The 25,836-nt window shown below is 52.1% G+C and overlaps 1 protein-coding gene across 1 annotated transcript; it reads right to left on the reverse strand.

The window, feature by feature from the left end:
* Positions 1-14,292: 14,292 nt before the first annotated feature.
* Positions 14,293-24,666, reverse strand: LOC110480947 (olfactory receptor 14A16-like). Its single transcript, XM_077790553.1, has 2 exons — positions 24,654-24,666; positions 14,293-15,242 (listed from the first exon to the last, which is right to left on the reverse strand). The coding sequence occupies exons 1-2, from the start codon at positions 24,664-24,666 to the stop codon at positions 14,293-14,295; spliced, it is 963 nt and encodes a 320-aa protein (XP_077646679.1).
* Positions 24,667-25,836: the final 1,170 nt, after the last annotated feature.

Below are 25,836 nucleotides of genomic sequence, written 5' to 3' on the forward strand. Positions count from 1 at the left end.
AGACAACTTGGTGTCCCCAGGGTTCTATGAGGCCCCAGAGTGTCCCAATGGTCTCCATGATTCCATGAGGCCTCCCAGTGTCACAATGTCCCTTTGATTCCATGGGACCTCTTGGTGTCACAAGGTCTCTTGGATCCTTGGGCCCTGCAGTGTCACAATGTCACCGTGGTCCCCCAAGGCCCTGCAGTGTCACAGTGGATCCTTGGTTCCATGATGTCTGGCAGGTCAGCAATGCTCTCCTTGCTCCCAGAGTGTCACAAAGGCCTCTTGGTCCCAAGGGACACTGTCAGTCTGTGGTGGTGGCGGGCACAACTTTCCCTGGGAGTGTTTTGTGCTCACGGGTAGGAGCCACGGGAGCCCAGCACACACACAAACACACACACACACACACGGAGCTGCTCAGCAGTGAGGACACGGGAGGGTCCAGGCATGGAGCTCCAGCGAGGGTTTATCTGGCGGTCAAGGGGTCTGGGGGTTAAAGACAAAAGAGGGTTTAGGGTATAAATACAGGAACAGAGGGGGTTGAGGAGAGCATCAGGGATGTCAGGGTTTAGGGGTGGTACACAGGAAAAGGGACTAATAGGGAATGCCAGGGTGGATAGGCGGGGACATAAAGCAATGAGAAGACAGGGAAGGGAGAACTTGCTAGAACATGAACATATGAGGGTAAAAAGGTTAGGAAAGGCCAACAGGCCAATTTGGAGGACAGATCTGGGACAAATTAACACAGTGCTGCAGAGTACCATGGGGGAAGCTTCTGTCCTCACCCTGAGCTGTGAGGAATGCCCAGAGCCTAAGGTGCATCTCTCCAGGGCATTGCTGTTGTCCTCTCCTGTTGAGGCGCGGCATGCGCTCCTCGCCGCGGCACCCCGAGCGGTGCCAGGCTGGGCGGTGAGGGAAGAGAACGGGCGGCCGCTTTCCCCCGCAAGCTCTGCAGTTTCAGTTCGTGGCGCGCAGGGACAGACGAAGGCGACACGGGACTTGGGGGGGGAACGAGATGGTTTTATTCCATGAGCCCCAAGACCCCGGCGGGCGGGGGGGCAAAGGTTTTATACAGAACTCAGGAGGACGGGTGTAGGAACAGTAACCAATGAGGGAATAGCAGGGGAGGAGTTTAGGGCAGAACTAACATCTGGAAGCTGAGGAGGGGGCTAGAATGAATGACAGGGAAGGTTCTAGGGAAAGGGGCAGGGAAAGGGGGGTTGGGGGGGGGGAAACAGATATTAAACAAATATCAAATGAAAGAAAAACACACCACCGCATCTCCCTCTTTTTCTTTACAAAAAGAAGGAGAATTTTGTGGTTTAAGCAAATTAATAAAACATGCAAATAATATAAAATCATATGATAACATTGTAAATTACTTAAAGGACATGAAAGACACATTATTGCATTTATAGGGCAGGAAGAGTAGTAATATTTTAAATTAGACATAAGACTGTATAAAACTTGCCGTTTTGCTGCTTTGAGTAACAATCTAAAATAATGTAAATAATGTAAATAATTGAAATAGAATGAAATAATTGACAGAAATTAAACTAAAAAATTTAATTAGAATGATTAAAATTACAACTATCTAATTTGAATAAAATAATTAAATGGAATTATTGGAATTAAATATAATAAAAGATTAACTAAATATAACTAATAAATTTTTTAAATTTCGCAGCAATGCAGCAAGCCTGAAGCGATATAGTAGCTGAGTGATTCCTGTAGCAATAATGGTTAAACACAGCCTTTAAGTTAAAAAATATCAGAAAAGACTGAATTAATTATAATTACAACAAAACAACTTAATATAAAATCAAATTGTAACATTACATATTATTAAAAAAACATAAATTGAAAGACATTAAAAAATGATAAACTAATTGTGATTACAACATATGAAACATATAAAAACTTTATCTGGAATATATAAAATTGTCCTAAATTAAAGTCCAAATTAAGGGTACAAAGCACAGCAGGATTTGTGACTTCATTTGATTTAGAATTTGCTTCGTCGCGGCGCTTGCGATGTTTAGCTTCTCAAATTCTTAAAGCAGAGTCAGCGGATAACGGCGCTTGTCTTAAAGCAGAGTCAGCGGACAGCGATGTGGTTTGTTCAATTTGAATGTCCGTTTGAGAGGTGGGCATAATATCTTGAGTAATAATTAACTGGGATGATTTTTTTTTCTATAAAATATAACTCAACAAACAGATTATTCAAAAATAATCAAAAGCAAAAAGAGGAATTTGTAGTTAAATAAAAAGGAATATTGGGTAGGGTACATTAAGGAATAGGATAGGGGAATCAGACAATCACTTAATTAGTGATTGCCATGATTAACAGGGGGTATCGGTAAGGGGTGGACCGGGGTGCCGCCATTTCAGGGGGAAGACAAAATGACGGATCCCCAGACCCGGGTTTCGGCTCCATTTCCTCGGGAGAAGATCCCTCCCGACCTTCCCCCCGGAGGACGAGCCCGAAGAAGGATGGGGGAATATCCAACCCCGCCTCCCCACAATAGGGACTAGCCTCGTGCAGGGACGGTGCAGGGCTATTGGGAGAGAAATGGGACTGGCGGGAAGCCAGGGGCGGAAAAGAAGGGTCAAGGCGGGAAATGGGTCCCGAGCGGCGTGGCCAGCGCCATCTTGGGAGGGGGTGCTAGATACACTGCACTTGGCCTGAGCAGTGTCCGGCAGGGCACTTGGGGCGGCTCGGCCACAGCAATCCCCAAGGGAGGATAGGAAAGGGTTTTAGGAAAGTCCGAGGGGATGGGGATATAGGGAGCTTCACAGAAGCAAAAAGGGGAAATTTATAGGAGGGGGGGGGGCCGCCCGACGCAGCTGGATGTCGGCGCAATGCGTGGGTGTAAAGGGCCCCTTTTAACAACTCTCCTATAGCTAACGTGTCGTCTTCTTAGCTGATCCCTACTGGTGTCTTTTCTACCCCCTCCGTCCAGCCCAGAATGGGGAGGGGAGGATAGAGAAGACAACTTTTTCGAGGAGAAGAAAAAGCGATCCAATCTAGGTCCCCACAGAAGACTAGGCGAAGGATAGCACTCAGTGCTAGCTTCCCCCAGAAAAAGAAAACCCACCCGCTTGCCAGGGACATGCACGGCTACAGCCCCAGTCTGGGCGCAGACGGGGGTTAAAACGCGAGAAAAAAAAAAGGTGGCAGACCCAGCCGTCCGTCGGGGCGACCCCGCACCCGTATAGCCCACCTTACCTTGCAGGCTCGGACGGAGATGGCTTGAATCTTCTCTTCGACTCGATGGAAAAGTCGCGCTAAAAACTGGGGATGTTCCTTCCCGGTTTTGGCCCTTCCGGAAGCCTGGGTGTTCCCGTTAAACCAAGACTCGTCCCCGAAGCCTTGGTTTCGGCCACTATCAGCCTCCGGTGGTCTCGCTGCAGATGCTGACCGAGGAATGAACCTCTTCTCGGTCAGCCCCTCTTCAAGCTCCCCCGAGCCGCTGCCAAAACCGCCCTCTGTGTTCTCGGGTAAGTCTGCCCGCCAAAAAGCTCTGCAGCCCGGCTGCCCGTGCAGCGCGGCTGCTCCCGGGCGGGAAGATGGCGAGAACAAAGAGGGTCCTGGAGCCTCAATCTTTTTCGCTCGGCGCTCAGCTCCTCATAGCATCAGGCAGAGCTTTTACGGCCGTAGATGTTCCTCTTCCCTCCTTCTTCTTCTGTGAGGCGGGCGCCCCCACAAATTTGCCCGTTTTTTTTACAAGACGAAGGAGGGAACCATCCTCTGCTACCATATGTTGAGGCGCGGCATGCGCTCCTCGCCGCGGCACCCCGAGCGGTGCCAGGCTGGGCGGTGAGGGAAGAGAACGGGCGGCCGCTTTCCCCCGCAAGCTCTGCAGTTTCAGTTCGTGGCGCGCAGGGACAGACGAAGGCGACACGGGACTTGGGGGGGGAACGAGATGGTTTTATTCCATGAGCCCCAAGACCCCGGCGGGCGGGGGGGCAAAGGTTTTATACAGAACTCAGGAGGACGGGTGTAGGAACAGTAACCAATGAGGGAATAGCAGGGGAGGAGTTTAGGGCAGAACTAACATCTGGAAGCTGAGGAGGGGGCTAGAATGAATGACAGGGAAGGTTCTAGGGAAAGGGGCAGGGAAAGGGGGGTTGGGGGGGGGGAAACAGATATTAAACAAATATCAAATGAAAGAAAAACACACCACCGCACTCTCCCCAGTAAGCTCACAGGCCTCCACACACACACACTGGAGATGTCTGGGGCCATTCATCATTTCTCTGCTCTCAGCACCGAGGCAATGGACTCTGGCACAGCACTGAGCTCATGCCTGTGGCAACCACCCCTGGCCATGGGGCTCCATGGAACTGCTTTCAGGAAACCCCCCAAGAGTTTGGAAGTGCCCCAAAACTGCTTCAGGAATGTGAGATACCCCAGCATCTTTTCATGAATGTAGACTATTCAAAAACTCACTCAGTAACGGGTTCCCCCTATCTTAATCATCCCCAAACTTTGGCTGTCTATTCCAGACCCCACCTCACCTCCCCAATGCCAACCCCAACTCACCCCAGCCATCCTGGACATCAAGACCTCTTCCCAGGCTGTACTTCCCCCATTTCACACCTCCCAAACCCCATCCCACCCATCCCGCCCCACCCAATGCCCATCCTGATTTGCATCCCACTTTGCCCAATCTCCTTGCAACCTAATTTCACCCTGAGATGCAGTGGAAGCAAGTAGTTTTGGGGTGGGATTCAGTAGTTTTTAGTGGCACTGAGTGGTTTTGAGCTGACAGATCTGTCCCTCTCACCTTTGGAGTGCCAAGAAATAAAGACAACTAAACCAAATACGCTCAACACCCCCATTTCCTCACAGATATCTCCTGGAATCGAAGATTCCCCAAAACACAAGTAAAATGTGAGGCTTTAGATGCCTTTGATGAATTTGTTGATTTTTACCACAATTTTCTGTGTTTTGAATGGAGGAAGAGAAAAGATAACTGGAGCAAAAATAAAAGGAACACCAGCCAATTCCCTCTGTGTATCACAGGGAATGTGGTCACCAGGGCTCTGACCAGGGCGGGTCCTCTGATGGGGATGGAGCTGGAGCAGCACACGAAGCTCTTCCTGTAGGCGGGGTTCTCGCAGGGCTTCCTTTACTGGTGCCTCCGCTGGTGCTGGGTAAAGAACGAGCAGTCTGAGAAGCTCTTCCCACACAGGAGACACTCGTAGGGCCTCTCCCCAGTGTGGATGGGCCAGTGGGTTACAAGGGCAGAGCTGCAGCTGAAGCCCTTCCCACACTCCCTACACTGTGAGGCCTGTGAGACCAAGGGACCATTGTGACACTGTGAGGTCTCATGGAATCCTGGAGAGCACTGTGACATTGCTGGGCCTCATGGAACCAAGGAGACTGTAGTGACACTGTGTGACTCCAGGGAATGTCGGGATCATTGTGACACTGAGAAGCCCCATCAAACCAAGGGTCCATTGTGACACCACGGGGCTTCATGGAACCATGGAGACCATTATGACTCTTTGGGGTGTCATGGGACCAAGGGACCATTGTGACACGGTGAGACCCCAGGGAGCCAAAGGTCCATTGTGACATTGGAAGGCCTCATGGAGTCATGGAGACACCATGAAGAGACTTCACAGCCTCATGGAACCAAGGGGCCATTGTGAAACTGTGGGGCACTTTGGAACCAAGGAGACCATTGTGACACTGAGGGGACTCATGGGATCATGGAGACCATTGGGACACTATGAGGCCCCATGGAATAAGCAAAGCATTGTGACACTGTGATGTGGCTGCAACTCTCTGGCCACAGAGCTGCAGGCACAACTTTCACAGGCATCATCCTGGGGAAGGCTGTGAGAAGCTCACAGAAAAGATTGAGAAACCATTCTTACCTTCACTTGCTGCACCTGCTGTTGCGAACATGTGGAATGTGTTATGGAGATTTGTTACCAAAAGGTGATGTCTTAAATGGCCAGTGGTGCTGTTGTTTGCATTCAAGGACCAAACTGGTCTGAGTGCATTGGACTGTCTGTAAGCACAATGAGTTTGTCTGAGTAAGTATAGTATAGTATAGTATAGTATAGTATAGTATAGAATAATATAATAAAGCAATTGATCAGCCTTCTGGAATGATAGAGTCAATGCTAATTATCACCACGATGGGGATATTATGCTACAATACTGTGAGGCCTCACGGCACCAGTGAGACCATTGTGACTATGGGGGGTCCCCACAGAACCAAGAGGGTCATTGGGACACTGTGGGGCCTCGTGAAACCAAGAGGCCTTTGTGGCACTGCAGGGCTGCAGGGAACCAAAGGTCCATTGTGACACTGCAGGGCCTTGTGTCATCAGTGTTCCATTGTGACCCTGTGGAGCCAAAGGAGACCATTGTGACATCGCAAACCCCCAGGGTCCAAAGGTCCATTGTGACATTGCGGCCTCATGGAACAGAAGAGTCACATGTCATTATGGGGCCTGAGAAACCACGGAGACACCTGGGACACTGCGGGGCCCCAGGGAACCAAGGGAACATGGAACAGGTTTGGCTGGTTTGGCCTCCAGGGGCTGCCTGACAGCTTGGCACCTGGAGGGTCTCTTCCCATCTGCTATTGAAGCACTGGGTCTCGGGGCTTTCCTTCCTATGGAAAAGAACTCTCCTTCTCCTCTAGGCACACATGGCCAGAATTGGGATTTCACCTCCATTTCCTTATATCCAGGGATTGTTCCCATGGACATATTGCCAGGACAAATCTGGCAGGAAGTTGTTTGGAAAGGGTCACTGCTTATCTGCCTCCAAAACACGGGGAAAGGCTCCACAATTTCCTTCCTTTGGGAAAGAACTGTCCTGCTTCTCCAGGTGCCATGGCCTAAATTGGGATTGTCTCCAAAGACTGCCCCTGGACAAAATCTGCCATTCCTGACAAGTCTGCCTGGCCTTGACCTAGTGAGGCTCTCACCTGCCTTCCAAACACTGGGGCTCTGTGCTTTCCTTCCTATGGAAAAGAACTGTCCTTCTCCTGCAGGTGCCAATGGCCATATTGGGTCTCACCTCCAATGTTGACTATTGTGACAGACTGGAGGAGATTGCTGGCTGGAAACATTTCATGTGTGGGGGAGGAAGGGGCAGGTCCAGCCCTGCCCTGACCTGGAACCCCAGCACTGCCCTGCCCTGGAACCCCAATCCCCCCAGAGCCTCTATCCCAGCCCAGCAGTGTCTGCCAGTCCCTGGCACAGCACAGGCAATGCTCCACAGCCACCTCTGGAGCCCCAGCCCAGCTCCTGAGTGACCAAATGACCCCAAGTCCCACCTGGGGGAAGGTCCCAGGAAGACCAAGGGGTATTTAAGGCTGACCACAAGGCAAGCACACATCTTGACCCTACCTCCTCTTGGAATTTCCAGCTGAACATTGCTGGAATCCAGGAGTTGGTAGCTGAGTGTGTGCTTCTCTGTATCTTATTGTTCTCTCTTTTTGTATCTACCTCTTCTATTTTTGTACTCTTGCAAATATTGATTAACTTAAAATTGAACAGGCTTAGAGTTTGTGAAGTTGAATGGGCCAAGTCAATACTTTGAGAAGTTTTTTTTGTTGATTGAATGCCATATTAAAACGTTTGCCAAAGTGTCACTGATTTTCTAAATTTCCCAGTAAAGGCTGTTTTGTTGCTTAGAGCTCCTGAGAAACTCTTGATAGTATTGCCCCAGTGCATCCAACTCAGAGGATACAAATTATTGTCACTCCATTTAAATGTCTCCTTGAGAGAGTTTTTTTAGTGGATGGGGGTCAGGGCTTGTGTGTCCTGCTTGGCACAGCCCAGGCAGGGCTTTCACAGCCCCATCCCACACTCCATTTCCCACCTGGAGCTGCTGGTGCCTCTGAGTTCTGCTGCCCCAGCCCCAGGGACGCTCTCCTTGTCTGCCCATTCCCCCAGGGTCTCTGGGCAGGGATGGCCTCAGTGGGGGCTGCTGACATCCTCAGACACTTGGAGGCTGCTGCTGAATTTTCCTGCTCCAGAGGCTTCTTCAGCCCTCAGCTCTTCAGTTCCGGAATTCAGTGCCCCAGGGATCATTAACATTCAGAACACCTTAACAAGCCAAGCCTCTGGGAATTATTTAAGTTTTCAGATCCTTTCTGGTTGATTACACAGATTTCAGGACCCTATTCAAACTGAATACACCGTATTTACAAAGACCATGAGAAAAGATTTCTTAGGTCCTGTTTAGTTTTATTATTTTTTTTACTGTTAAGAAATTTATGTGTGCAATCTCCAATTGACATTGAATCCAAGTACCTCCTCATGCAGTTTGAATAGATATGAAAATCAAGAGCCTTTATGGCTGACAATCCATCAGACTCTGTCCCTACCCCCACCCCACCATTTCCCCCATCCAAGCCCTGGCACTCAGAGCAGCCTTGTGCAAATCTGAGCTCCCTCCAGCCCAGGCTGCACCTGCAGGTTTCAGCTCCTTGGCTCCAACTCCCACCTGCTTTCTTTGGAGAAGGAGCTGCCCAGACACAGAGGGATGTTCACTTCTTGCCAGCCAACAAAGCCAAGGGAAGGCACAGCTCCATCAAATGCAAAAGTCATTCCTCTGCTGGATATTAAATCCACTGTGCACAGCAGACAGTCTCAGAGCAATGGAAAACACTTTCTGTGCCCAGCACAGATCCCAAAGTCCCCCCAAACCCTCCCTGCCCCAATTCTGCCCAGATTTGCTCTTCGCACACATAAGTCACAGGCTGAAGTCAGGAGCTCCCTCCATGCCCAGAGGGAGGGAAAGAGGGAAAGTGGATGAAGAGCTCTCCTGTGCAGAGCCAAGGTCCAAGTGCAACCCCTGCAGTGGGAACCACAACTCATCAAAGAGGAGAGCTGGAAACACCTGAAGGAAGAGGGAGAGGAAATAATAGATTTAATATTGGTGACACTAGTCAACAGGAAGATTAATATTTCTTCTCCTGCCACATGCAGGAAATTACTGTCTCTGGTGGGAAAAAATTGCTATTTCTTAAAATTACTCAAATGACCCAGATAATAAAGATGTCCTTGAATATTATGAAACTAACAGGTATTAAAACCTGCGCCCCTTTCCATGCAGACATCAGCTGTGTGCCCATGAACAGACAGTGCCACTTGTGCCCTGAGGTGCCGAGCTGGGATTGGATCTCTCCGAGAGGAGCTGAGGGAGAGCAGAGCACCTTGCAAGCTGCAGGTCCCTGCAAGCCCCGCAGGGCTCCTGTGCCATCAACATCTGCTCTGCTCCAGTCTGGAACAGGGCCCAGCACGGTGCCGGGACCATCAGAGAGCTGAGGTGTGTGCTGGAATTCCATGCCCTCCCCATGGCACAGCAGCCCTGCATTTCCCTGCTCCAGCCTTGGTCTCCAGCACAGCCATGGAGGCTCTTTGGGCTCCTGAGTGTTCCTGCAGCCCCCAAGGGCAGCTGAGCTCTGCCTTGGGCACAGGCAGCCCTGGCCAGCGCAGGCCATGCTCAGCAATTCCTTGTCTGTGCCCGGCCTTGCTGCCAGCCCCGGCAGCGGCTGCGTGGCCCCTCTGTGGCCCTGTGCTGGCCCAGCCATGGTGCCACAGCCCCTGTGCAGCCCAGCCCAGGACAGGAGCATTGGGGCTGGGAACGGCCCCTGTGCCGTGGGGCCCTGGGCAGCCTTGGGGCTCTGTGCCCCATGGCCTCCCTGCTGGGCAGCCTCTGCCAGCTCCTGCAGAGCCCGTGGCACCTGTGGGGCTGCACAGACAGCCCTGCCCGGGCTCTGCCGGCCTCGGGGCCAGCAGAGAGGCGGCCAGGGCTGGCCATGGCCGGGAACAGGCCCTGAGCCCCGCAGGAGGATGGAGCTGGGCCACAGCCAAACTCAGCCCAGGGCAGAGCTGGGCTCAGCGGCCAGGGCTGCCCAGGGCTGGCACAGACAGAGGCTGGCGCTGACAAATATCCTGGGCCCCTCCCTGCTCTGTCCATGGCCCAAGGGCACAGAGCAGCCTCCTCTCTCGGGCTCTTGCCTGTTTTCAATGCCTGCCCAGGCGCTGGCCCTGCCCCACAAGGCCTGGGCTGAGTCCTGCCCCTGCCCGCCCAGCCAGGCTGAGATGGACACTGATGGTTCCTGTGCCAGGCTCTCCCAGCCCAGCCCAGCTCCCCGCCAGCTCTGCCAGCTGCCCTGAGCTCTGGGCAGCACCAAGGGCCTCTCCCCAGCACAGCCCAGCCGGCTCTGGCCCCACAGCTCTGCTCAGCCCAGGCTGCTCTGGGCACTGCCCCACGGCCTCAGCCCCTGCCAAGGGCACAGCAGCAGCTGCAGCTCAGCCAGGACTCAGCCCCACCATGGGGGAAGGGGCTTGGCCAAGGCCAAAGGAGCTCCCTGGCTGCCCTGCTCCCCTCTGCCTGAGGTGCTGAGAGCTCTGCAGCCCCTCCTGCCATCCCATCTGCCCAGGCCAGCACAAGAGCCCCGGCCCTGGGGCCCTCCAGAGCTGCTCCTGCTCCAGGCCCAGGGCCCATCCTAAAGCTGGGGCAAGGAGAGGGACCCTGCGGGACATGAACAGAATTGGACTTCTTGGGAGAAACTGTGAGGGGGAGCTGGGACGGAGTGACCAACCCAGTGACCTCACACAGCCCTCCTGGTATGTCACACAGCCCTTGTGTGACATCACACAGACTGTCTGTGATGTCACAGCCCATTTTCTTACGTACACAAAGGCCTCTGATGTCATAGTCTGCCCTATGATATACAACCTCTGCCCTATGATATCACAGCCAGCTCTGTGATGTCACAGAGATAGTCTATAATGCTGTAGCTGCTCAATGGCCTCACATAATCCACTCTGTGATGTCACTCTGTGAACTCATGTTACCAGATGATAAATTGTCTCCACCAGGTGAGCTGACACCTGGTGCTTGTTCTCCAAAACCCCAGGCCTATGGAAACCACACAATGCCCATTGTGGGACAAGGGGAACTGGAAGTTCACCAGCCTCAGTGTCCTGCCAGCTCAGCCAGGCCCACGGGAACATTGGGGTCCAGGACCACCAGGGATAACCAGAGAGACCCCCAGGACAGAAGAACACATGGGTAAAGGGGAGGGGAAATATGTTAATGATTCTGGGGCAATGATTATCAGATGTGTGTTTAGTCCAGCACAATCAATGAATATGTGTGAAAAATACAGAAAATGAACAGAAACTTTCCTGCACTCAGTATGCTCGGCTTTGGGAGGAGCTATCCCCCGTGCATCCAGCTGAATAAAGAATGCTGCTTCTTAATGCTGCACTGGTGTTAAGGAGTTTTCTGTTTTACCAAATGTTTGGTAACACTCCACTCCCAAGGAAAGCTCTGTCTCCTGCTGTTCACAAACAGAGAAGGGCTGGTGGCAGATGTGGGGGTCGGAGGCTGCCTGGGGCACAGGGACCATGAAATAATCAAGTTTTCAATGATCTGTGACAGAAGGAGGGGCAGCAACAAAACTTCCACACTGGAATTAGGAAGGGCAGACTTTGGCCTATTTAGGATGCTGATTTGAGGAGTACAAAATCAGGGACTGATTTTTTTATGGGTAACAGCCCTTAAAAACAAAGGGGTCCAGGGAGGATGAACACATTTCAAGAAAGTAATCATAAGGGGGAAGGAGTGGCCTGTCCTAGTGTGTCAAAAAATGAGGTGGTGAGGAAAATGACTGTTCTGACTGTCCGTGGAGGTTTTGTGGGATCTCAAGGGAAAAAAAGGACTGACAACTCAGGAAGTGTTTAAAGATGTCAACAGGTTATAAAGAAAGAAAAGTTGAGAGGTGAAAACTCAATTAGTGTTTAAACTGGCAACTTCTCTGAAAAATAACATAAAATGTTTCTATAAATAAATTGTTAGCAAAATGTGGGATAAGGAGAACCTCTACTTTATATTGGATACAGTGGGGAATATAGTAACTATAAAGATGAGGAAAAGGCTGAGCTAGTTAACATCTACTTTGTCTCAGTTTTCAATATTAAGACAGATTGTCCTCAGCACAAAAGTTCTCCTGAGCTGGTAGATGGGCACAGGGAACAGAATAGGCCCCTGTAATCCAGGAGGAAGAAGCTGCTGACCTGCTGAACCACTCCGATGCTCACAGGTGGATGGGATGGGATGGGATCCATCCCAGGGGATGAGGGAGCTGGTGGATGAGCTCCCCAAGCTGCTCCCCATCATTTGCCATCAGTCCTGGCTCACCAGGGAGGTCCCAGAGCACTGGAGTTGCCAGTGTGAGCCCATCCCCAAGAAGGGCTGGAAGGAGGATCTGGGAAGCTCCAGGCCTGTCAGCCTGACCTCGGTGCCCGGCAAGGTTATGGAACAGATCACCCTGAGAGCCACCACAGGGCAGCCACAGGATGGCCGAGGGGTCAGAGCCAGCCAGTGTGGATTTAAGAGGGGCAGATCCTGCCTGAGCAACCTGATCTCCTTTTATAACCAGGTGACCCACCTGTGGATGTGGGAAAGGCTGTGGATGTGTCCATCTGGACTTCAGCAAAGCCTTGGACACTGTCTCTGACAGCATTCCCTGGAAAATCTGCAGCCCACGGCTTGTGCAGGTTCCCTCCTGGCTGGGAGATGGAAGAGCTGGCTGGAGGCTGGGCCCAGAGAGGGGTGGGGATGGTGCTGCACCCAGCTGGTGTCCAGTCCCTGGTGCTGTCCCCCAGGGATCTGTGTTGGGCCCAGTCCTGTTTGACATCTTCACCGATGATCTGGGTGAGGGGATCGAGCCCACCATCCCCAGATTTGCAGGTGACACCGAGCTGGGTGTGAGTGTGGATCTGCTGGAGGGCAGGACAAGAAGACACAGCCTTCAGCTGCACCAGGGGAGGTTTAGGCTGGACAAGAGGAAGAAGTTCTTCAATGAAAGGGTGAGTGGGCATTGGAATGGGCAGGCCAGGGGGGAGGTGGCAGAGTCACTGTCCCTCTCCAGTGGCACTCAGTGGCATGGTCTGGGTGACAAGGCAGTATTGGGGCATTGGTTGGATTTGATGATCCCAAATGTCTTTTCCAGCCTATTTGATTCTGTCATTCTGTGATGATTGGGACACTCTGGGACCATTGTGACACTGCAGGGCCTCGTGGAACTAAGAGGACCATGGTGACACTGTGCAGCCCCATAGAACCAGGGCTCCATTGTGGTGCTCTGGGGCCAAATGGAACCAGAGAGTCCCTGTGACACTGGGTCCTGGTGGAACCACAGAGGCCATGGTGACACTGCGGGGCCTCGTGTGACCGAGGGGTTTCACCACTGTGACACTGCCAAACCAAGGAGAGCATTGGGAGAGTCCAGGGCCCAGTGGAACCAAGGGGCCCTTCTGACACTGCGGGGCCTCATGGAACCCAGGGGACATTGTGACACTGCAGGACCTTGTGTAACCAAGGGGCCACTGTGACACTCTGGGGCCTCAGGGAATCTGGAAGGCTGTTGTGATACTGTGTGGGCTTGTGGAAACAAGGAGTCCATTGTGACACTGAGGGGACTTGTGGAAGCACAGAGAGCATGGTGACAGTGTGGGACCTCATGTGACCATGGGGCCTTTGTGACACCCTGGGGCCCCATTGAACCAATGAGACCAGTGTGACAGTGCAGGGCCTGGTTTAACCAAAGCAACATTGTGACACTGAGGGGATCCATGGAACTGAGGGCAACTTTGCAGAAGTTCAGCAAGTGGGATGTGAGTGTTGACCTGCAGGAGCAAAGGAGGGCTCTGCAAAGGGCCCTGGACAGGCTGGATCCAGGGCCCAAATCCAACAAGGTGAGGTTTAACAAGTCCAAGTGCTGGGTCCTGCAATTTTGTCACATCAACCCCTGCAGCGCTACAGGCTGGGGACAGAGTGGCTGGACAGCAGCCAGGCAGAAAGGGACCTGCAGGGACTGATGGACAGCAGGCTGGACATGAACCAGCTGTGTGCCCAGGTGGCCAAGAAGGCCAATGGCTCCTGGCCTGGATCAGGAGTGGTGTGGCCAGCAGGAGCAGAGCTTCTTGGCCAGCAATGATCTGTTCCCAGTTCTGCACACAGACATTGCTGCTGCAGCTTCAGAGAAGGCAACAAAAGGGCATCTCTGCAGAAAACGTTGCTTGAGGTACCTTTAGTTTCTTTAAAGCCACCAAGAGTGCAGCCCCTCATTGACACAGTCTGTGGCCACAGGGAAGGTGGAGAGAAACAAAATCAGAACTGGCAAAAGGAATGGGTTTTCTTTGTGGACAAGATTAAAAAAATAAAACAAAGAAAAAGAACCTCCAAAATGAAACCACCAAGAAATATCAAAGATGAGTTTTATTAAAAGTGATATGCAGAAACTGGCTGGCAGTTTAATGTTTCTGAAAACATCCAGTCATCAGTGTCCACACTGCAACCTTGAGCTCCTGGTTCCTCAGGCTGTAGATGAGGGGGTTCAGGGCTGGAGGCACCACCGAGTACAGAACTGACACTGTCAGATCTAGGGATGGGGAGGACATGGAGGGGGGCTTCAGGTGAGCAAACATGACAGTGCTGACAAAGAGAGAGACCACAGCCAGGTGAGGGAGGCAGGTGGAAAAGGCTTTGTGCCGTCCCTGCTCAGAAGGGATCCTCAGCACAGCCCTGAAGATCTGCACATAGGAGAAAACAATGAATACAAAACAACCAAATCCAAAAGACATAGTAACAGCAATGAGCCCAAGTTCTCTGAGATAGGATTTGAAGCAGGAGAGCTTGAGGATCTGTGGGATTTCACAGAAGAACTGGCCCAGGGCATTGCCATGGCACAGGGGCAGGGAAAATGTACTGGCCGTGTGCATGAGAGCATTGAGAAAGCCACTGGCCCAGGCAGCTGCTGCCATGTGGGCACAAGCTCTGCTGCCCAGGAGGGTCCCGTAGTGCAGGGGTTTGCAGATGGACACGCAGCGGTCATAGCACATGATGGTCAGGAGGGAAAGCTCTGTTCCAAGGAAGAACAGAAGGAAAAAGAGCTGAGCAGCACATCCTGTGTAGGAGATGTTCCTGGTGTCCCAGAGGGAATTGTGCATGGCTTTGGGGACAGTGGTGCAGATGGAGCCCAGGTCGCTGAGGGCCAGGTTGAGCAGGAAGAAGAACATGGGCGTGTGCAGGTGGTGGCCGCAGGCTACGGCGCTGATGATGAGGCCGTTGCCCAGGAGGGCAGCCAGGGAGATGCCCAGGAAGAGGCAGAAGTGCAGGAGCTGCAGCTGCCGCGTGTCTGCCAGTGCCAGCAGGAGGAAGTGGCTGATAGAGCTGCTGTTTTGCTGTGGCTGCACATAGGCCCCTGTTCATGGAGAAAATTACAGTGAAGAGTTAGAGGTGTTACCTGTAACAAAAATCAAAGACATTTCCCAAACCCCCTCCCCTGGAACACACATAGACAGCATTTTTTGTTCTACACTTCTGGGGTTTTCTTCATAAACACCCTTATATCAGTCCTGCTGTTCCTGGAAATCAGAAACCCTCCACATTTCTGCTGCAGTCAGGGAGAACAGAATAAGTTCTGTGCGGCGAAGTGATGAGAGGAGAGTGAGGGGAGATGCTCTGTCATTCTGACCTCTTTTGAATTTCTCTGGGCTTTAACCTTTCTCTGGGGGAGGATGATCACCTTTCCACATTTTCCCTAAAAATGCCCCAGGTACTGCTGAGAGCAGATGGATCCACCACAGCTCAGCTCCACATTTGTAGGCAAGGACTCACATTGCTCATTTCACCCACCCAGCAGCATTTTCAGTCTCAGAACACCTCTGCCTTTTCCCATCAATCTTATAACTCAGAGATGCTCTAGGACAGGTTTGCATCCTTGATTGAAGCTCCCAGCTTGGACTGAAATCTCAGGGAGACTTCCAAGTGTCCTTCTGATGGCACTGGATGAAGGGAGATGCAGCTCCTTCCCTGGCTGCACTGCCAGCATTGCCCAGAGCCGGGAACTGGGGACAGCTGTGTCACCCTGAGCCAGCTGTGCCCCCTGCCAGAGCCCCCAGTGCCGGGCAGCTGCTCCCAGCCCTGTGCTCTGCAGAGGGAACTGGGCCCGGGGCTGCAGAGCTGCCCCACGGCTCTGCTGCAGCTCTGCCTGCACAGGAGGGGCTGCACGCCTTGGAGCCCCGGCCCTGAGGGCAGAGGCTTGGCTGGGGCACAGGAGGGAGGGGGCTTGTGCAGAGGGAGGGGCTGCACTGGAGGGGATCCTCTGGACATCTCTAAACTCTCCCTGCCTCAGCATTTCTGGGTTTTGTTTTCTCTCCTTCCCTGATCTTCTCTCTGCTTCCTGGAGATTTTCCTCCTGCAGGTGTTTCCCTGTGCCTCATCTCTCCCTGCCAGCACTCCCAAACCCCAAATCTCTGTGCACTCTACTTGGCCTGACAGAACCCTGCCTGTTTGCAGGGCACGGGCTGGGGACAGGTTCTGTTTGCAGCTTGGAGAAAGGACAGCTCAGACTGAGCCTGATGGATCCAGGAAAGGTGTTGCTGCTGCTGTCCACGGGCAGAGAGGATGAAAGTACATTAGGGATCTCCTGTGAACCTACTGATCACTAAAAGCAAAAATTTGGATGCCTCAGGCACTTGCCAAATTTCATTGTTAATAATTCATAATAAATCTTTAATATTTATCCCCCTAACCCAGACATTCTCCAATATTAGGAAACTGAATACGAAGTCATCGGAAATTTCCTCACATTTATCAAAATCCCTTTCTTGGAAATATTATATGTCAGATCAGAAGCCCTCAGCATGTCAGAGCGTCATGATCATTTCACCTGCCCTGCCCCAGAAATACTCAGAGTTGTACTCACAGGGTCTGTGGGCATTGGGATGTTCCAGCTTTAGGAGATCTCTCCAGGAGCTGCAGCTGCATTGTCCTGCAGCCAGAGGTTCCTGTGCCAAGGGCTGGCAGTGATTCTGCCCCGGGCACTTCTCAGCCCCTTCCCAGCCCTGACTGATTGAAGCTCTCTGTGCCTCTGTGCTGTGCCCGGGCTGGCTGCAGGCAGTGCCCCAGCCCTGCTGGGCTGGGAGAAGAGCTGCTCAGCAAGAGAAATGTGCTTTTGAAGCTCTGCTTGGTTACCAGGATCACCCTCTGTGCCAGGAGCCCGGCCCAGCTCAGCAGCACAGACACAGCACAAGGACTTTAATGACCCTCTGGGGCTTTGTGCTCCGGCCCTGAACATCAGGCCCTGAGAGGGAGCTGCAGAAACCTCTCCTGAACTCCAAGTCAGAATCCAACTCCAAAGTTTCTTTGACATTTAATGGGTCCCACTGAGAGACACGACTGAGAAAGTGTCCCCAGGCCCCAGGCAGAGCAGAGAACTGGAGGCACTGATGCCAGGTGGGGACAAAGAGAAGACAAGTCTTGGTGCCCTGGGGCACAGCAGGGTCTGTGCCACCAAGGGCTGTGAGGAGACACCTTGTCCTGAGGCCCTGGGGCCTCCTGGCACAGCCCCAGCCAGGCTGGCACTGTCAGCCCCTGGTCCTGCCATCAGCATCCCCCGCTAGCCCACATCCCAGTGGCCTCAAGGATCTGCTGGAAGGAGTCCCTGGGGAGCCTTGGTCAGGAATGGCCCTGGGGGCTCCTTCATGCTCCCAGGGACTGCAGGTTTTTCAAAGGACTTTGGCTTTTGCTTTTGCCTTGGAGTCTCTGAGAGGTGCGTGCAATCATGGCCTCCAATCATCTGCTGTAATTAGTCCCTGCAGAGGTTTTGTAATTAACAATACTCAGTGCACCCCATTAATGCTTCAAGGTACTTCAGTTCATTTAAGGTACTTGGTGTTTCCCTTTTGATACAGACTCTGTGAGAGCTTTGTGGAATCATGGCCCCAATTATCTGCTTTAAAGAGTCCCTTGAGAGCATTGTAATGATACTCAGTGGGGCTCATTAATACTCGAAGATACTCAACTTTTTTCATGTACTTTGGATTTTCCTTTCTACACTGAGAGGTTTTTGTGCCATTTTGAGTGTCTGAGAGGTTTTTGTGCAATCCTGGCCTCCAGTTCTCTCTTCCAAGGAGTCCATGAGGAGCCTGTGCTGGGGATGGACCTCAGTGGGACCCATATATGCCTCACGAAACTTTTGGGTCTTATTCTGATTTTGATTCCTGGAACGGTTTGTACAATCTCCTCTCAGGCCCTGAGGTTCCAGGGCTCAGCTCCAAATGCACCACGGGGCTCATTAGGATCAAGCAAGTCCTGAAAAACCATGGCTGTGCCTTGATTTCCCTCTTGTCTGGGGGAGTTCATCAGGAACATTCCTGTAGTGGTTTTTGTTCACCATTTGAGATTTCTTGGCCAATGCATTATTTAGTGTGGTGGGTTCAGTGTTGGCTAATTACCAGTGCACTCACTGGAATATACTTACTCATTTCCTGCTCTGAGATAGGATTAGGAGAAAGGCAAAGTAGGCTCTAAATTTTTAAAGGGTGCAAATAAAAGTTTATTAACAGTAACTAAAAGAAAGAGCAATAAGAATCAGAAGAAAACTTTCAGAACACTTCCTCTCTCCATATAACCTGACAATGTATAGAGACAAAACCTAAAATTTTCCCTCCGTTTACCGCCTTTAGAATAGTCTTTCTTGACTTCACTCAGGGAGAGAAGTTCCTCTTGTTAATATTTTGGAGACTTCTCCACAAGAAAACTGTTATCTCATTTCTTTTCTTTTCCACGAATAGCAGCTGCTCAGAAAAAAATCTGTAATTGTGAAGTCTCTCTCATTTTTTCACTGTTTTTCCCACCGTTGTGTTTATGGGCCATGTCAGCTTATGGGGTGTTGGTTTAAATATGAGCTGTTTAAGAGCAAATGTTCTCTTCATCTATTTCTGAAATCATCTTCATCTCTGGGAACAGAGGTCTTCTTCTCTCCCTTGGGCACAGGGTCTCATCACTTTGCTCTTTTCAGTGTTCAAACTTCTCATTGGATCACAGCTACTGCAACATTTCCTTACTTTATCATGGAGGCCTTTGCTGAACAAGTCATCTCCCCATACTTTTCAATGCATTATAGGGAAAAAGAGAGTCTGATGTATCAATGACATCCTTCTCCATAGCTTTAGCAGAGGATTCCAGAACCATGATCAAGGCATCTCCTCATCCCTCCCATCTGGGACTCAACTTCCTCTTCCCTGCCCTCGGTGTGTCCATGTTGCTCCTCTGTGTGCCTGCCCTGTGTCCTTTTCTCTCACTGGAGGGAGGATGGCAGCACTGGCAGAGTCAATATCTACCTGGGGCTACAGATGGTTCCGTGAGCCCAGCCAGGCTTGGTGGCTAATTGTTGTTTTGGCCAGGGTCCCTGGACATGAAGACCAGTTCTTTTCCTTAGGAATGAAGGAACAAAGCCCCACTCTTTAGGGGTAGATGAGAGGTGATCACCAGAAGCAAAAGCCAGCCAGAGATGCCAGATTTTCTTCTGAGACATATCTTTGAATATAGGAAATACTTTAGGCAGAGTGTCAGTTTCAGCAATGGGCATCTGAAATGACAGACAGTTCTTTTCCATATAAAGGAAAGCACAGAGCCCCAGTGCTCCAGGAGCTGATGAGAGGCAGCCCTTGACATCCCAACATCAGCCAGACCTGTCAGGTGGACCCTGGCAGGCCAAGCCAGACAGACCTGGTCCATATTCCCTCAGTTCCATGGGGCCCCACAGTGTCCCAATGGTCCCTGGCTTCCAGGAGGCCCTGAGGTGTCACAATGGCCCCTTGGTGACATGAGGCCCTGAAGGGTCCCAATGGTCTCCATGGTTCCATCAGGCCCCACAGAGTCATAATGGTCTCTGGGTCCATGAAGCCCCGCAGTGTCACCATGGCCCCTTGGTTCCATGGGCTCCAGTGGTGTCACAATGATCCCCTTGGTTCCATGAGGTGCCCACAGTGTCACAGTGATCTCCATGGGAAGGAAAGAACCGAGCCCCAGTGTGGCAGGGGCAGCCACCAGAGGACAAGGCCAGTCAGACTTGATGGTACTGGCAGATTTTGTCTGGGAGCAACCTTTGGATATAGGGAATTTTAGAGGTGGAATCCCAATTTCAGACATGGACACTCGGAGGAGAAGGACAGTTCTTTGCATGGGAAGAAAAGCACAGAACACCGGTGTTTCAGGAGCAGATGAAAGGTGGCCACCAGAGCCCTAAGGCACCCAGACCTCTCTGTTCTGGTAGCTTTTGTCTGAAAGCAACTCTTGGATATATGGAATTTGGGAGGTAGAACCGCAAGTACGGCCATTTCTGTGTCGATAAGAAGGACGGTTCTTTTCCATAGGAAGGAAAGCACAGAGCTCCAGTGTTTCAAAAGCAGATGAGAGGCAGCCCGTGTGTTTCAGAAGAGACCAAGGGCAGCCGACCTTTCTGTCCTGGCTGCTTTCACTTGGGGCATCCTTGGATGTACAGAGTTTTGGATGTGGAATCCCAGTTTTGTCCATGGGCACCTAAACAGGATGAATTCTTTTTTCCTATAAGAAAAGAAAGTGTGAAGTCCAAGTGTCCTGGAAGAAGATGAGAGGTGGCCCCCCTTAGGCCAAGCCAGCCAGACCTTGGCACCTTTCATCTAGGGGCTATCCTTGGACACAGGGCATTTTAGAGGGCAAATCTCAATTTTGGCTGTGGGCACGTGGACAGGAAGAAGAGTTCTTTTCATGAGGAAGGAAAGCACAGAGCCTCAGTGTTTCAGAGGCACATGAGTGCCAGCCCTCAGAAGCCAAGGCCAGCCAGACATGTCTCTGACCTATCTTAGCTGCTTTTGTCTCGGGGCTATCCTTGGATATAGGAAATTCTGGAGGCAGATGCCAAATTTTGGCCATGGGTGCATAGTTGAGATGGATGATTTCTTCCCATAAGAAAGAAAAGCACATGGTCCAAGAGTTTCAAAGGCAGATAAGAGGTGGCCCCTGGGTGGCCAAGGCAGCCAGAGGTGTTTCTCCTGGCAGATTTAATGTGGGAACAATCCTTGCAGTATAAGGAAATTTGGAGAAGGAATCCTGGTTTTGTCCCTGGGATCCCGAAGAAGAAGAAGAGTTCTCTCTATTAGGAAGGAAAGCCCAGAGCCCCAGTGCTTCAGGGGCAGATGAGAAGCAGCCCTCGACATGCCAAGGTCAGCCAGACCTGTCAGGTGGTCCCCAGGAGGCCCAGCCAGCCAGACCTATTCCATGTTCCCTTGGTTCTGTGGGACCCCACAGTGTCACAATGGTGTCCTTGGTTCCACGAGGCCCTGGAGTGTCACAATGTTCCCCTTGCTTCTGCAGTCTCACAATGGCCCCGTGCTTCCATGAGGCCTTGCAATGTCACAATGGCGTCGTGGTTCCACAGAGCCCTGATGTGTCACAATGGCCCCTCAGCTCCGTGTGCCCTCGCTGTGTCACAACGGCTCCTCTGTGACACTGCGGCTGCACAAGGTCACCATGGACCCTTGGTTCCCTGGTTCAACAGTGCCACAATGATCCCCTTGGTTTCCCAACTTCCCACAGTGTCACACTGGCCCCTTGGTTCCATGAGGATCTGCAGGGTCACACAGGTTTGTGACATTTGTCCCTGCTGCCCTTCACATCCCCCTGCCCCACAAACAGCCCCGAGCCACCTGTGAGGGACAGGCCCTGCTGTGCCAGGCTGGGCTCAGGGCTTGGCCTTTCTGCTTCCCCCAGCCAGCCCAGGCCTTGCTCAGCATTGCAGTTCCCTGCTCTGAGCCTTGGGCTCCCTGCAATCCTGGCCTCAAGGATCTGCTCTCTCCAGTCCCTGGGAGCCTTTGGCAGTCCCTGCCCTCAGTGGGGCCCAGTGATGTTCCAAGGGACTTGGAATTTTGCTTCTGACTCATTGAGCAGCTTCTTCAGCCTTCTCTATGTGCCTGAGGGTCCTGGACTGAGTCTCAAATCCATGTTGGGGATAATCAAAATACAGAAAGCCCTCAGGGGCACTTTGTCTTCATTCAATGGTCTGCAAATCTCCAGCGCTTGTGCAGCTGATTCGAGTCAGTTTTGAGTTCTTGTAAGGAGGAGGATTTCAAAGTGCACCTCATGACTTTTTTTCTTTAATTAAGTGAGTATTCTTAGTTTCCAGTTAAGAGAAGAGCTGATAGAAGCATTCCCCAGGTGATCTTGATGCTCACTGTCTCCTTAGGAGGTCTGGGCATGTAGAAGAATGAGCCCCCTGAGGGCTGACCCTGTTTGGACAAGCTGCTCCTCACCCCCAGCCTCACCATGTCTGACATCGCCCACCTGGCACTGACATCCCTGTGCCCTGCAGCAGAACCTTGTCCCTGAGCTCTGCAGCTCCATGTCCCAGCCCATTGCACCGTGTCCCACCTGCTCTCCTCAGGGCTCTGCCTGCACACAGGCCCAGGAGAAGTTTTCCTGTTGGGAAAGAAAGAGTGGAAAAGCTTGAACAGGTTTCCTAAACAGCAAACCCCACTCAGGAACCACCTGCTCAGTACAGGCTGCCTGGAATGGTGTCACCTTTCTAGAAGGGACAGTGTGACCAGAAATGATCTCTGGAAGCAGAATTCTCTGAGTCTCCCAGCTAAATTCTCTGTCCCTGTCCTTTCCCTGGATCTCTGTTGCAGATGGAAGCTGCTGCTGCCATCCTCAGCTTTAACTTGTCTTTGGAATGCAAACAGATGTTCCCAAGTGTTTTAAGCGGGATTTGCTCAATGTTTTTATAAATCTTTTGTGTTCCCCATGGAATGAAGGGGACATTTTGGCACTGAGGGGGTGACGTGGAAGCAAGGAGTCAATTGTGACCCTGGGGTTCCATGGAACCAAGGGGCCATGGTGACACAGCAGGGCCACGTGGATCCAGTGGTCCATTGTGACACTGTGAATCCAAGGAGACCATGGAGACACCCCCAGAACCTCATGGAACCAAGGAGTCCATGGTGACCCAGGAGGGCTGCATGGAGCCAATGGTCCATGGTGACACTGCCTATCCAAGGAGGCCATTTGGACACTGCAGAAGCTCATGGAGTGAGGTGGCCATTGTGACACTGAAGAACTTCATGACACCAAATATCCATGGGGACACAGCAGGGCATCATGGAACCCAGGAACCGCTATTGGCAGTACTGAAACTCATGGAACCAGGGGCCGTGGTGGCACTGCAGCACCAACACAGCTGCTGCACCTTGTCCCCTGTCCTGCAGAGCTCCTTGGGAGGCACGGCAGGAGCAGCACCCTGGGAGCCTCGGGAATGCCCCTCTGGGATCCATGGCACACACTCCCAGGGGCTGGAATTCCAGTTCCCAGCCAGGAAAAGATGTTCCTGCCCTTGAAGGCAAAGCTCTTATGGAAGAGCCAAAAGCCAAGTGCAGCAAGATCTTACAGTGAGATTTCACTGCCAGCCTTCACAATTTCACCTGTGCTTGCTATAGCTCATGGATTGGGAATTAAATCATGGCAGGGCCTTTGGTGAGAGCTGCCCTGGGTCAAGGGACGCAATGAGAGAGAAACAGAGCAGGCAAAGGAAGGCAGGAGAGAAAGGAGGTGTTTTGGTTTGGAAGGAGAGGTGTCTGCTAAGGATGGAAAGAGCCTCCCCTGAAATGTAAAAATGTAGACCCTTTCTTTCAGAATTGGTATTAATTTGAAATTAAGGGGGGCTCTCAGGTAAAAATATGGGAGCAGGAATCACAATTTTTTTTTAATAGGGAAGAAAATTAAAACATGAACAATGCAGTGAACCAAAACAACACTGACAGAGTCAGAATACAACCTGACACCCTGCTGGACAGGATGTTGGCCACAGTCTAATTGGAATTGGGGCTGCAGTCCTCCAGGAGTGTCAGGTGTGGTTCTGTTGGAGAAGTGATCCTGTAGGAATGGGAATCTTCTTCTGAAGAGGAAGGGGCAGCTGTTCCTATGGGAAAATCCAGCCCAGAAAAAGCTGTGTTGGTGGGCCAGAATCTCAAGACTGGATGCAGGTAAGAATGCTTGGCTCCTCACCCTGGGCGGAATATCTCACAATGGGATGTTACAGTTTTTATCAGTCATGCTGTGACATTCAATAGCCCATTATCAGCAGATGTCTCTCCTGAGGGAGGATTGATTGTGGAAGAGATAAGGAAAAACTGCCCACTTAACACAGGACAACTGCCATACAAATGGCAAATAGAACACATCTTGCTTTTCAGTCTGGGACAGGAGGACACAAACAAAATCAGCTGAGAAGGCAGCACTCTGAAAATCAAATCAGAACTGACAGAAAATGAATGGGACAGAAATCAATAATTCTGAAAGTTTTACTTATTATCAAAATAAATCACACCCACCCAGCCTGTAGTAGATAGGGACAGGCGAACGGAAGATTTCGGGATGTGACGGAAAGAAAGACCCCCATCCCCCTCTCACCCTGCAACATGTTATTCATTACCCCAAAGAATGTAACCACACCTAATCCAGTAGTTTTCCACTCCTGACTAACCCTAGAGACCCTACCAACCCCTCCTGACGTAGCAGAGTCCCCCAAGACTATTTAAACCCATGAGATAAGATAATAAACGCTTTCGACCGTCCACCACATTGGTGCCCTGCGTGTGCTGTTAGCCCAAGTGGCCCAGGGGAGACTGGGCTGCCGTGCTGTTCCTTGCAACCAGATCGCGGTTGTCTTCCATGAAGGCAACATAACTGGTGCCGAAGCCCGGGAAAGATTAGCTCGGGTAGCGAGTGTCGCCTGGACAAGAGCAGCGGCCAGACTGGTGAGACCGTGTTCTCGGCGAGGGAGACGTCCCCGGACCCGCGATCGTCATGGACGCCATCGCCAGGTCGTAAGTGAGGTTCATAAGCAATGGGGAATTGAGTGTAAGCTCAAAGACTTTTATCTTGCTATAGCAAGGCTGCTTGAGCTTGGGGCAATTGAACACCCTGTGGATGTTTTGCATCCGGAGATATGGGAAAAATGCACAGCCATGCTGGCCGAGGACACGAAATCCTCAGGCAGCAGCAAATGCCTTAAGGCATGGGGCAAAGTAGAGAAAGCCCTGCGCAAAGCAATAGAAGAGCAGGAGACATGGAGCGCAGCGCGTACGTGTTTATTAGTTACACCCAAGCTAGGGGAAGGAGCGGCAACGCAAACCGCCCCTGAGGGTGATCCGCCCGGGAGTGGGGATCCGGGGGGGCCTGGCATGTCACCCCCCTCCCCGGGCCGGGGCCCGGGACCCCCTGCGGAAACCTCCCAAAAATTCCCCATCCGCCCCACCACCGCTGGTCAGTGACCCGCTGCCGGAGGTGCAGCGGCGCGCAGAGCTCTGTTGGCGGGGACTGGCGGGGGAAGCCAGAGGCGCGGAGGCCGCGGCTCAGGAGGAGATCCTGCCCACGCCACCTCCATACCCTTTTGAAAATGGTGCCGGCAGCCAAGGGGAGGGGCGGGGCGCGGGCAGTCTCGGCGCGAAGAGCCCAGAGGCGCGGAGTTTTGCTAATGCGCGTGTGCGGGAGAAAGAGGAGGAGAGCGGCAGAGGGCTCGGAGCCGATCGGCAGCCGCGCCTGACGCCGCTACCATGTAAGGGAGAAACCCCCCCTGCAGGAGGCAGGGCGAGCCCGGGGGGCGGCAGCGGCGCCACCCCCGGGGGGAGGAGCGGGGTCGGAGCCGCACAAAACGGCACCGAGCCCCGGAAGTGCGCTGGCACTCGACTTCCGACTCTGAGTCCAGCAGCAGCTCCGGCAGCTCGGAAGAGCTGCCGGGATCCGGCTGGGACTCTTAAGACGAAGGGAACGGAGCCAACGCAATTTAAATCAAAAACGAATAAAGCTTTAAGCTGCACCGAAAAGCAGCCACAATACGAACCAGCCCAGTTTACCAACTGGGGAGAAATAAAAATAGCCTGTGCCAAATGGTCCCCAGCGGCTGCCGTACAAGCCTTCCCAGTGAGGATCACCGGCCCGGAAGGGAACCAGCAGAGGGTATATGCCTCAGTAAACCC

This window comes from Lonchura striata (genome assembly GCF_046129695.1).
Source record: "Lonchura striata isolate bLonStr1 chromosome 14 unlocalized genomic scaffold, bLonStr1.mat SUPER_14_unloc_2, whole genome shotgun sequence".
Taxonomy (NCBI): Eukaryota; Metazoa; Chordata; class Aves; order Passeriformes; family Estrildidae; genus Lonchura; species Lonchura striata.